This window comes from Mus pahari, chromosome 2 (genome assembly GCF_900095145.1).
Source record: "Mus pahari chromosome 2, PAHARI_EIJ_v1.1, whole genome shotgun sequence".
Lineage (NCBI taxonomy): Eukaryota > Metazoa > Chordata > Mammalia > Rodentia > Muridae > Mus > Mus pahari.
This window is the reverse complement of record NC_034591.1, coordinates 148,815,465-148,827,876: the sequence shown is the minus strand read 5'-3', so window position 1 is coordinate 148,827,876 and position 12,412 is coordinate 148,815,465. Positions and strand designations below refer to the sequence as shown.

Here is a 12,412-nt window from a genome sequence, read left to right as displayed (position 1 = left end):
GCCCTGGACTGCCCTGCTGCTTTGTTTGAGTCTCATTGTTTGTTAGAGTGATTTACCTACAGGGTGTGTCTTGCCTCAAGCTCCTGATCGTTGTGTCTGAGTTACACTTTGCAGCACAGAATTTGTCAAGTGAAATGTTTCCAGAAAGACATTTGTCCCCCACACCCACACCGTGTTCCCTTCATGCAGTGCCACATGTCATAGGACAAACCAACACTGAGATCAGCTAACTGAGAAGGAGGGGAGATGGCAGGACAAGAAATAGAATGGTTGAGAATTGCCTCTGTGCCTTCAGAGGCAGGTGGGCTTGATTCTTCCTGAGTTAACCATCACCTCTGGTTTATAGTTTCCTTAATAGGAGAGGAGAATTAGATCACCTTAGGGCTAGTGTTAAGATAAAGTCAATATAACTATGGTGTTTATCTATGCACTCATTAGATGTTAACTCTTATTTGTATGGCTAATCAGAGGTTCCTTTCTATATGATATTGGCGAGCTTGTGGTTTCCGAAAGGTGGAAATGACCTGTGAACTTGTAAGCCTAGAGAACTGAAGAGTAATAAAAATATCTGTGGAGCTGATATCTGTGGTAGCAGAACTTCTACAAGCTGGCCAGAGACACAAACCACAAAGGGAACTACTGCCTTACATGAGCTGCCCCTAGCATCATTTCCTCCTGTGCACTTCCCTTCTCTTCTTAGATCACTGTTGCAAGCAAGGAATTGTCTTAACTTGACACTGGTTCTGGATCACGCTGAAGGTCTAACAGGAGCCTGGTTTAGCAGCCAAAACATAACCCCGTTCTTGACCTCACTGTACAGAGCCAGCATCTTTGGTAAATGTGGAGTTACTTCAACTCCCAGCCTTCAAGCTCCCCCTGGGGAAATGGGGTGAAATGGCTACTACTAGGCTACTGTTGAGAATCACATGGTCAGCAACTTCTGTGGAAACATACAAATACAGTGTTAGACAGTTCTGCTTCTGCAATGAGCAGTTTTCCACTGTTCTTCCTCAGCAAGCTGCCAGGATGAGGACTCTAATGTATACATGAGGTTTTTCCTTAGAGTGAAACAGTCCTTTTTTTTTTTGACACAAAAACATCTTTGGGGCACAGAAAAGACAACTGGCTGTAGCCTAGAGGACAAAGAACAGCCATGGGTGGGATCTGGTGCAGTGGATATTTGACCCCTAGCCATTAGAGGGTAATGGTGTTAATGGCAAAGGCACCTGGTCAGACTTTCTCCTAGCTCAGCTTCTATTGTTCTATGGTTCTTAGTTTTTCTTAACTTCCTTCTGGGCGCATTCCTTAATAGTTCATGAAGGTCCTTCCCAAACCTCTCTCCGCCCCTCTTTTTTTACTCTCCAGCCAACTGTGGAAAACCACCTTCAGGGACAGAGTACAGGAATGTATAAAAGCCCAGGAGGACTCTTCCTGGTCTAATTCCTTCCTCTTGTTCACTGGTTGTCTTAACCCTACTAAAACAAGATGCTCTTCAGGGTCCTGGTGATCACTGTCTTCTGTTCTCTGACTGTGGCTTTCCCCAGTTCAGAATTAGGTATGTGTAATTTTCATCTCTCAGAGAAGACGGTTGAAGTTTGTGAGTGTGTGTTTGTGTGGAAATGGGTGGGGTGAGGGATTGATCTGTGGTGAAAGTTTTAAGTAGAAATAGGATAATTCTATCAATGTGGTGTTAGATGAGGCTGGCCGCTCATAGTGATTGAGCTATGATTTGGTTTGAGTTTGAATTAACCACATATAGCTAACAAGCCAGGTCAAATATTATCAAGGCAGAATGGCTGAGATATTTCTGGTGGTCCCGTCCTCACTGAATGTCAAGTAGATCATATGAGTCTGTTTCATTAGGGCAAAGCCCTCCCCAGTGAAGTGGGCTTTAGTCATGTCAAAAAGCATTGGCAGCCAGCTTTGTCACAGATTGTGGATCTGTGTGGGTCTGGGATAGGATCTCAGGCAGTTTCTCAGGAGAGCTGCTCATCCAACTGTGTGCAAACGACCAGGCCCCCTCACTTGGTCCTGCCAGGTGACTCTCACTTTCTGGGCTGCTGGCTTAGCATCCTTATTACACATGCATCTGAGATGAAGCCACATGAAGTACAGAGAGATAGTGGTCCTGGTAACAGTTCCTACCACAAAGTGACAGGCTGTCCTTGGGAGATGTGGCCAGTGTACCATAGACCTAAGGGTTGTGAGGCTTCTGAAGATAACCCACCGTGTGACATTTCAGAGGAGTGTTTTGAGATATGCTGAAAATGGGTCATAGACATAGGTTATTAAATAAAAAGTAGTTGGAATGGAGCACCTTGGGGTTGATTCCATTCCAGCCTACCCACAGGACCAGTGGTTTCTTTAGAATTTAACCCCTGGTAATGGTAATATGTGTGTGTGTGTGTGTGTGTGTGTGTGTGTGTGTGTGTGTGTGTGTGTGTGACTTTTAGAAAGCTGGAAGCATTATAGAGATGGGTCTTGAGGTTTTCTTCTGCTCTAGTCTGCTCAGCACATAAACAGGTACAACACAGATGCTCTTTCCTAAACTGGCACTTCAAAGAAGGCAGGAGCAGGCTCTGAGCACTTATACTCCAAGCAAGTTAGCCCAAAGACTTTAGCTACTGAAAGGGACTGTGGTGACAATCACTTTGTACCATCTCTTGCACTGAAGGCAGAGAACAGGCAGGGGTGATGATGACAGAGGCATGCTCACTGGACGTGACTTGAGTTGTTATTTTCTATTGGGCTTCTTTTGAATTGGGGACTTATTAGAATCTACTAGTGATGACCTACCAGAAGAAGCTAGTTATCTACTAGGTCTAACCAGTTATAACCATGTAGACTCAACAAAAATCTCTTCCAGAAGCAATCAATGACCTAATAGACCCTCCCAGTGAATAACTATAAAACCAAACTGTTGACCTTTTAGATTCACTCAATAAAAAAATACAGGATTCAATCATCAACCTACTAAACTCGTTCCTTAAGCAACTTGAATCACAAGCTTCCACAGAGGACTACACAGGTCATGATTTAAGCACTGACTCTGAGCGGACCATGGACTTCATGACAACCACATATTCGAATCTTAGAAACAAACGGAATTCTGGTGAGTGTGTGGTTTAGAGGTCTGGACAGATGTTTCTGGGTCCCCATCTTGTATCTTCTTGCTGGAAAGCCTGCTTTCTTTCCCAGCTGCTGACCATACCTACTTCTATTTGTTTTCCCAGAGTTCTCTACTGATACTGAGATAGTCTCCTCTGGCTTTATGGAAGAATTCGCTGAGAACACAGGTAGGAACAGTTACTGTCTTCAAACATGCTGACATTCTCTGTGACCTTTTCTTCTATCTCTTTTCTTCTATCTTCTTTTCTTCTATCTGCTGGGGAAGGTCCTGTGGTCACTGAATTGGGAAGAACATTGGTAAAATTTACTCCACCTCAGATTTTCTTTGAAATTTAAGGAAAAGGTTTCAGTCTTTCCTGGAATATTTTCAATAGAAGACATCTGTTGACAGTAGCACATCTTGTTGTTAGCCACCTGATCTCAAGAAAGAGCTCTGGAAAATTCCAGAGGATCAGTTCCTTGGGTGTCCATGGGCTTGGAGATATGTAGCCTCAATTCTGGAACTTGATAAGTAAATCAGGCTGATCTAGAACTCACAGAGATCTGCCTGCCTCTGCTTCCTGAGTGCCTGGATTAAAGGTGTGCACTCCCACACCCTACACATTTTTTCCTGCTTTTCTTTCTGGTTAGCACTTAGTGAAAAAGTCATAAAATTCCATCTGTTTTCTTCCTCTAAGTCAAATTTTGGCAGTTTGAGTGAATGATGCTTAAAGTGAATGGAACCCATTTCTTTATCTCCTTACAGATGTCCGTGATCCCCACCTTCATAGTAAATTTTGATCTTGTAAGCCTCTTCTCTTTAATCTGATAGCCTTCTAGAGATTTGGTATTGCATTTAATGCTAATTTTAATCCCTTTAGAATGGATCTCTCATTTAACACCTCCCCAACACTGAGATGAATTGTAGGCATGGCCAGGAGTAGTTGCACAAAACTTTAAGTTAAGCACTTGGGAGTCTGAGGTAGCTGAATCTGTGAGCTCTAGGCCAGCTTGGTCTACAGAGTAAAACCTTGTCTTAAAGTAAAATAAAATGAAATTAAATAAATTTAAATGAAAAAAGAAATTATTTATTCATGCAGGTCTTTTCTATTCAGGGGTTTATCACTTCAGGTATCTACATGACAGGACACAAATTCTCTCTCCCTTGAATATTCACAGATACCCCATTTACCTCTCTAGGTTGTAAAACCCAGTTCAACCCAGTGACTCTTAGCTAAGCCCACCATCTAATGTATAGAATGTATGATTCCAGGAAAAACAGGAGGGTTCTGAATCAGCAATTTCTGTCTTAATATCTCCTCTCTTTTGGCTTTAAAAATGTTTTTAAAAAATATTTTGAGTGTCACGATACATATATGTTTGTGTATCTTATATGGGCTTGGTGCACACAGAGATCAGAAAAAGAAGGTATTAGATCCCCTGGAACTGCAGTTGCATGATTACAGTGAGCTGCCTTTGGGTACTTGGAACTGAACCTGGGTCCATTGGAAGAGCAGCTGGTAGTGTTAAGTGCTGAGCCATCTCTCCAACCCCTCCTGGATTTTTGTTTTGTTTTGTTTTTGTTTTTTTTTTTAATTTTATAATTTGATTTCTTCTTGCAACAGAATAATGATCAGAAGACTGTAAATATTTCATGTAACACGCAAGAAGATGAGAGAGGATTATACCTAAAGAATTAAAATCCCATACCCATGTTCAAAGTATTAAATGGCAAAAGGTGGGCCTGACCTTTGAGGTTCTCTTGATAACTCCTGTTTTATTAATTTTATCTTTAATTTAGGAAGCACAGTGAACGTTCCATTAGCTGGGACAACTAATACAGACTCCCCTTCTTCCTGAGAAGACTCCAACTCTGAAAAAAGCCTGCGACTGCCATTCAGGATATTGCGTCTTTGTAGAAAATGATATAAGTCTAAGATGCTCCCAACAAAGAAGAAAAAACAAGGAAATGATCCTGGATGAGAAATGCTGTGCCAGGCATTTCTGAGCTCTACCCTTACCCTGTGTGGGCTTAAGAAATAAATGTTCATTTGAATTGCATTCTGAGAGTGGTTTGTGTTTTAGGAGGGAAAGGATTGCATAGTGGTAACACACGAAATAATTTTCTCCCCCTCTGGCACATACTGTCCTGCAATGTCTAGGATCCAATAATTGTATTGTTGTCATTTGGACAATCCAGGATATCCAAAATGAAATGGCTAGTGGGCTCGTGAGATAGCTTAGTGGGTGAAGGCACCTACCACTGAGCCTAAGAACTGGAGATCACTCCCTGGAACACATGGGTAGAGGAGGGAATTGACTCCCGTAAGTTGTCCTCTGACCTCCACATTCATGCTGTGGCACACTCCTCTCCCTATATAAAAATGTGATAAAGACAACTGATTTGCAACTCCAACTCACCACTGTCAAGTTATTCAATGTAGCAGCCTTCAGTGTTGGGCTTAGGTGCTTCAGGGAGATTTTGTATCAGACCAAGACAGATATCTTCATCTTTATAAAGGTTGGTTCAGTAAGGGGCAGAAACACATCCTAGGCTGTTTTATTTTATTTTTAAGTACTTCACTAGAGTTTTGTATAAAGATACACAGGAGTTTGTGTGAAATTTCTTATGAGGAATTAGGAAGATTGAATGTTAAACATCAGGTATGAAAGTCCTGACTTTTAGTTTCAACATCTAGATGATGATGATGATGATGATTAAATAATATTTTGGAGGAAAAGTGCTATCCTGGAGTGATTTTAAAACAGTAGCTAGTTAGGTATGAGGGCTTACTTGTATCATAATGTCTCTTGGGAGGCTGAGTGTCAGGATAGCCATGAGTCACAGCAAACCTAAACTACATGATACACTGTAGAACAGTCCATGTTGTGGAGTGAGAATCTGTCTTACAAAACTCAAAGATAAAAACAATAAATGTATAATTATGTTGTAGAATATATAATACATATATAGTAGAGTTTTCTTTTATTTTATGTTTCATTTTGAAGAATAACATTTCAGGTAGTTTTATGCTTAAATAGCTATTAATTAATTAGTACATGGATACATTGTAATTTGATCATATCTCCATTCTCTCCCTTCATCTCCCACTGGAATCCCCCAAAACGTTTCCCTTCTAGCCTCTTGTTTGTTTGTTTGTTTGTTTATTTGTTCCTTTGTTCATTTGTTCGTTCCTCCTTTCCTTCCTTCCTTCCTTCCTTATTTCTTAAAATTTAATGTCCTATAGAGTCTAATTGGTGCTGTCTGAATGCACATAGTTGCAGAGCAATTTGCTGAGGATTGTCAGTCTATAAGTGACCAAAACCCCAAAGAAAGTGATCACTTTCCTATAGCAACCATCGATTGCCAATAGATTCTCAGCGAGGGGCAGGTCTTATGAACTTCTCTCCCATCAGTGTTGGCATTTTGACTGTCTGGCCAGGTGTTGTGCCGATCTGAGTTTATGAAGGCAGCTGCTGTGTCACATCCAGAAGACAGTATTTCCTAGCACTTCTCCCCATCATCCAGAGTTTACCTTTCTTTTTTTGCCCATCCTTCTGCAATGTTCCCTGAGTCTTGAGCTGGAAGAGGGGCTAGATGTCCCATTTAGAGCTGAGCATGCACAATCAGCTATTCTCCACACGTTGCCTAGTTATCAGTCTCTGAGCTGTTTCTGAGTGCAGAATGTACCTTCTCTGATTAAGGTTAAAAGTAGCAGTTATCTATGGCTATAACATTCACCCAGATGGCATATGAAGTTCCCAGCCATAGGTGCTTGAACAGATTTACAATATCAGGCATGAGTTTTAACCTGAGTGTTCCTTAAGTCTAATCATATTGGTTACCTGCATAACCTGCATAATTGGTCACATTGTCCTTATATCCAGTCATATACTGCTTGGCTAGTTATTATTGTTGTTGTAGCATTTGCACTTGTGCAAGAGTATCAATGTTTTTTTCTTCCTCCAACAACCTACATAGCACCTCCCAGTACTACCAAAGCGAGCCCCCAAGAGAAGATCCTTCCTATTAAGTTACAACTTGGTTTCTCTTGTGACCAAAGTAAGTGGAATCTTCAACAATAGGGTCTCGACACTGAGTTTTGGTGGGCAACCAAGAGCAGCAGCAATAGCTTGTGTTGTTCTGGGAGTATCTGGGATACTCCTGACTGACAGTTTTCATGGAGCACTGGGTTTTATATTTGGCAACCTGTGGCCTCTGGAAAGAGCATTATCCCCTGTGTAGGGTAAAGCCCCTTTGGATGATTTTATATGCATATGCATTTGTCTATACTTTATATCTCAGTATGTAATGTATATTTGTATATGTGAAGTTCACAATTTCTACCTTTTTTCAAGTATCATTTGTTTTAATTATCTCTCCCCACATCCTCTTCTCTGCCCTACCTTGTGGTAAATCTCCTCACTCAACATCCTCCCTCATTATTCTTTTCTATATACATCACCTCTACTATATAATTTCCATTCCTTTAAGGTCTTTCATGCCCTAACCTCCATGGTCACACTCTAGTATCCATGGTCACACTCTAGTTTCCTGGTGGAGTAAAGATGTGCCTCTTTCTAGTTCTGTTTGCATTTCATTGTCTTTGCTCTTTCAATATCTGACATTAATCTGTGTGGTCCATCTGTTTCTTTTTCATAATTAGGCTAAGAGTTTGTCAGTCTTCTTTATCTTTTCAAGGAACGAACTCTTGGCTGTCTTGCTGCTCTATATTTTTTTATTTCATTCACTGATTTCTGCCCTGATCGTAACTCTTCATGTCTCGGCTCTTGCAATTGGTTTTCTTTGGTTTGTTTCTAAGGTCTTAAGCTGCATCATTATCATTGTTTTTCAAATATACCTCATTAATTATTTGAAGTGTGTACACAATGTATTTTGGTTATATTTACCCCCAACTCTTTAACTCCTCCCAAATCTGCCTACACCTATGAACTCCTATATCTTTATGTCTTGGTTTTTCTTTTTAAAATAAGCCATAAACTTTAACTTATGCTGTCTACATATTGTGGGTCATTTACTGGGGTGTTGCCAACTTTCTAGGAGTCGCTTTTAATTTACTTTCTCCATAAGTCATTGTCTGTCCATAGCTCCTCAGGTAGGAGTCAGGTTCATGAACTCCTTCCTCCCCTGTCCTAGAAGGCTGACTGTGTTGTTCTTGTGCACGTGTACATAGCTGTACATTTCAGAATTTGGTAGTCCTGTCAAGTCCAGAAGACACTGTTTTGTCCCAGTCCTCCCTGACCTCTGGCTTTTAGTGTTGACTTCTTTCATCCCATCAGCAGACTGTATAGCACTTTCTACTCTGGTATGCTAGGCAGCAGGGAGTGATGTCGTCATGTCCAGTGACCAATTTGTGTAGTTCCTTCAACAATAAGGTCTTACCATGAAATTCTGGGGGGCAACTAAGAGCAATGGCGATATATTGTATCGTTTGAAGGTCTTCTAGCACCCTGGCCCATCAGTTCAAGGGAAGGTATTCTTTATCCATCAGTTCAAGGGAAGGTATCCTTTCTCCATCAGTTCAAGGGAAGGTATTCTTTCTCCATCAGTTCAAGGGAAGGTATTCTTTCTCCAGCACTAGACCTTTGACTTGGGAACTAGAGATATCTCAGTTTATATTTTTCATGTAGTCCATTCATGTTTTAAAATGTCCACTTATATATTTTTCTTTAATTGAGCTTATGAAATAACAACTAAATTTCATAACTTTAATTGTTTTTCTGTTTCCTCATTCTATAGAATATAGTTCTACCATGAGTAGTCAAAAGTCAAACACTGGCTTATTTGAGTTATTAACTTTATGAACTATCACACTCTTGATCTGTTAGTTGTGTCAACAGACTGTATTTCAAATTCTAATAGTCATGAATTTTACGATTCCATATTAAATATATAGCAGTGAACACAGCAGACTGATAGTTACTTTTGCAAACAGGCTTGTTTTCCTCTTAAATCATAACTGATAAAGATGAAAAATGGTAAGACTATAATGAATATGGTGATTTTTAATATAAAATAATCAAGAGGAAATAATGTCAAAATGTGGTAAGATTTTGGTGAAAATATTCAAAATTGCTATTTCACAATTTCCCCTTTTTGTTTCTTGTCTTCGGGTAATTCTCATGTCAAGAAACATGTGAAGCCTGTTTCATGATTTATGACATTTGAAGTATAATCCTGTTGCCCTATACTGCATACTGCTTGGTACTCTTGGCTGTCAGCATCCTTTCCTGACCTCACTCTCCATGTCCCTTAATGAAATGTACAAAACCTTCACAGATGAAAGCCTCAATGACTTCAGTATCTTATTCTTAATAATTTTGTTTAATAAATTACTCCATCCTCTTAAAAAAGCTTTTCTTTTAAAGACATTTTTTTCAATGCATCCCTCCCAATATTGTAAGCTTAACATTGAAGTAAAAGTTTTACAGCTGAAAATTTGCACAAGTATGATCTTTCTTCTCTGCTATTCTTTTGAAATTTGGTTTAAATAAACTCAGTTAAATGTTAAAAAAAAAAAAGAAACATGTGAAGTCAACTATTGAGCTCTGTGTCACCTACCTGTTTAAAGATCACCTTATAGATCTGCTATTGCTACATTGTCAGAGTATCACTGAGTAACCTGAGTCTCTCTGAGGTTTAAGCATTTTACCAAGAGTTCAGATACAGAAACTGTGGAGGTGAGGTGCAAAAATTTAAGTATGAAAGACTCCACAGTCACTCTGACTCCTATGAAATTAAATATCTATTTAGAAAAGAATCAAAGACTTGATCAATGGAGAAACAGCATAGTGCAGTCTACTGAGAAAAATTACACCCCTGTCTCTCTAAATGAAGATCAATGACTTCAGACGTAGTAAGGATTTCTCAGTTTCTACACATTCCTCATATTTCTTACTTTTTCTTTGTTTTCTTGACATTGCTAGAATGTCAGCAAGAGATCTAAAAATAATTAAAAAGTACATTTTTGCTTTGGAATCCAGGGATAGAGCTGGAGAGATGACTCAGTGGTTAAGAGCACTGGCTGGTCATCCAGAGGTCAATTTCCCACAACCACATGGTGACTCACATAGTTATCTGTAATGGGATGCTATGCCCTCTTCTGGTGTGTCTGAAGTGTACTCATAAAAAATGGTCTGCAGTGTACTCATAAAAAAATGAAAAAACAAAAACAAAAACAAAACAACCCCCCCCCCAAAAAAAAATGGAGACAAAAATGAAGAAGAGACTTAGGGAAAGGTGATCCAGTGACCAGTCTAACTGGGGACCCATCTCATGCGGAGACACCAAGGTCCAACATATCACTGATGCTACCGTGTGCTTACAGATAGGAACCTAACATGGTTGTCCTTTGAGAGGCCCAACCAGCCTTTGACTGAGACAGACACAGATACTTGCTCCCAATCACTGGACTGGAGTTGGGGACCCCTATGTTTGAATTAGAGGAAGTATGGAAGAAGCAGAAGAGGTGGGAGACCTCATAGGAAGACCAGCCATCTCAACTAATTCAGACCTATGGGAATGCCCAGATACTGAGCTACCAACCACGCAGCATACAAGAGGTGGTCAGAGGCCCCTGACATATTTAGTAGAGGATTTCCTGGTCTGGCCTTAGTGGGAGAAGATGCTCTAATGTTTGAGAGACTTGAGGCCCCAGGGATCAGGGGAGGGGGGAGTCCTGGGGGTAGAGGAGCATCCTCTAGGAGATGGAGGGGGGAGGGAGGAGGAATAGGATGAGGAACTGTAGGAAGGGGGAGCAGGACAGGGGAGGTAATGGCTGGATTGTAAATAAATATAATAATAATAATAGCAGTAATAATAATAATAATAATAATAATAATAATAATAATAATAATAATGATAGGAATCCAGGGATGAAGGAACTAGGGCTGGGATATTGGAATGCTTTCATCTGGCAGTTGGATTGTGGACAAAGGGGTAGGAAGTTTTCTAGAATCCATCAAAAGGTTCTTGGATCTCCTTACATTATTCCCATAGCTGTCTACTTTCAGTCTTATCCACTAGGAGGAATAAGCAGTTGCAAAAACTTGCATGCAGATTATTTTATTGGGATATGGAAGACACAGTTATGACCACACTGCTCTTGACATGTGCTTGTCTGAGGACATCTTTCTAGTCTCATTGTAAACCAAGACAAAAGCAAAAAAAAAAAAAAAAAAAAAAAAAAAAGAAAAAGAAAAAGAGAAATCAGAAGATTATAGTAAAAATATGTCACCAACAAAATGAAGGCAGAGCAACAGAAACGTGAATCCTGGGGTCTCCGCATCGCTACAAAGTTTTCTAGGAATTGTATTTTTGAAATGAGTAACATAATTATATATATCTACAGAATCCATGGTGAACTGAAGATGTTCTTTTAAAAAAATGCACAAAAGAATTGAAGATTATGACCCTTGAGGGGACAGCAGTTCAGAGAGTTTCTGGTATGAGCAGAACACTCTGCTTTGTGCCTCTCTGCTCTGGTAGCCTGTTTTGGAATTTATACATGAGCAATTGCTGAGATGCTTGGACAGTGTTGAGTGGGAGGACATGGAGGTATAATTGAGCCAGGAAACTCGATCAGAGAAGCTGATGTGAGGCAGGAATGTCCAAGAGTAATCATACAATGACAGGATTTGTGAGGTCAGTTAGACAGAGCACAGAAGGCAGAGAACCAAAGGAACTCAGTGCTGTACTTCAGAAAACAAGTCCCTCAACAGGAAATCCCTGGGAAAGGGGGAAATTGAGAAATCAAGGGTCTGTGTTCCTCCATGTCAGAATTACCTTGGAGAACCTAGTTTGTCCCCCAGATGAATTTGTGTTTAGAGTTGAATCATTTTTGTGTTTTTGCTTGATACTCTGAAGGGGGGTGTGCTGTCTTCTGATGGTGGCTCCTGTATGAGGTGGTCCTTGAGGCAGGAGGAGGAGTTGCAGGTAGATTTGGATCACTTTTTATGGTGGTCTTCACGACACATGGAAAAAGGAACACAGACCTATATTTCCAATCTCATGTCCCTGAAGCTGTAGAGAACAACACTGAGGAAGGAGGAAGCCAATTCTACTTTCCTGCCAGTAATGAGTGACCAGCATCATCCATAACCCCCATGACTCTCCCTTTACAGTAGCTCTTCTGCACAGGGAACAGCAGCCCCTGTTACCATCAAATGCAGGTCTGTCTGGCACTGCAGTTGCTGGCGCTACTCATGGCCCCAGTCTCAAAATTTGGCTGACTTTGTTTTGTATGGCAGATACCACCCATTCATTCCTTTATTTTTTATTTTT

At 40.3% G+C, this 12,412-nt stretch overlaps 1 protein-coding gene across 1 annotated transcript; it reads left to right on the top strand.

The window, feature by feature from the left end:
- Nucleotides 1–1,429: 1,429 nt before the first annotated feature.
- Nucleotides 1,430–5,169, top strand: LOC110316940 (kidney androgen-regulated protein-like). The gene is made up of 4 exons (XM_029535322.1): nt 1,430–1,555; nt 2,933–3,112; nt 3,234–3,296; nt 4,910–5,169. The coding sequence occupies exons 1-4, from the start codon at nt 1,486–1,488 to the stop codon at nt 4,966–4,968; spliced, it is 372 nt and encodes a 123-aa protein (XP_029391182.1). The 5' UTR covers nt 1,430–1,485; the 3' UTR covers nt 4,969–5,169.
- The last annotated feature ends 7,243 nt before the right edge of the window (nt 5,170–12,412 follow it).

What these genes read in the sequence shown, in the direction of transcription:
- LOC110316940 (XM_029535322.1), top strand. Translation starts at nt 1,486, where the DNA reads ATGCTCTTCAGGGTCCTGGTGATCACTGTCTTCTGTTCTCTGACTGTG. An exon ending in TAGAAACAAACGGAATTCTG is followed by an intron (nt 3,113 to 3,233) that starts GTGAGTGTGTGG and finishes TTGTTTTCCCAG; the next exon opens with AGTTCTCTACTGATACTGAG. An exon ending in AGAATTCGCTGAGAACACAG is followed by an intron (nt 3,297 to 4,909) that starts GTAGGAACAGTT and finishes TCTTTAATTTAG; the next exon opens with GAAGCACAGTGAACGTTCCA.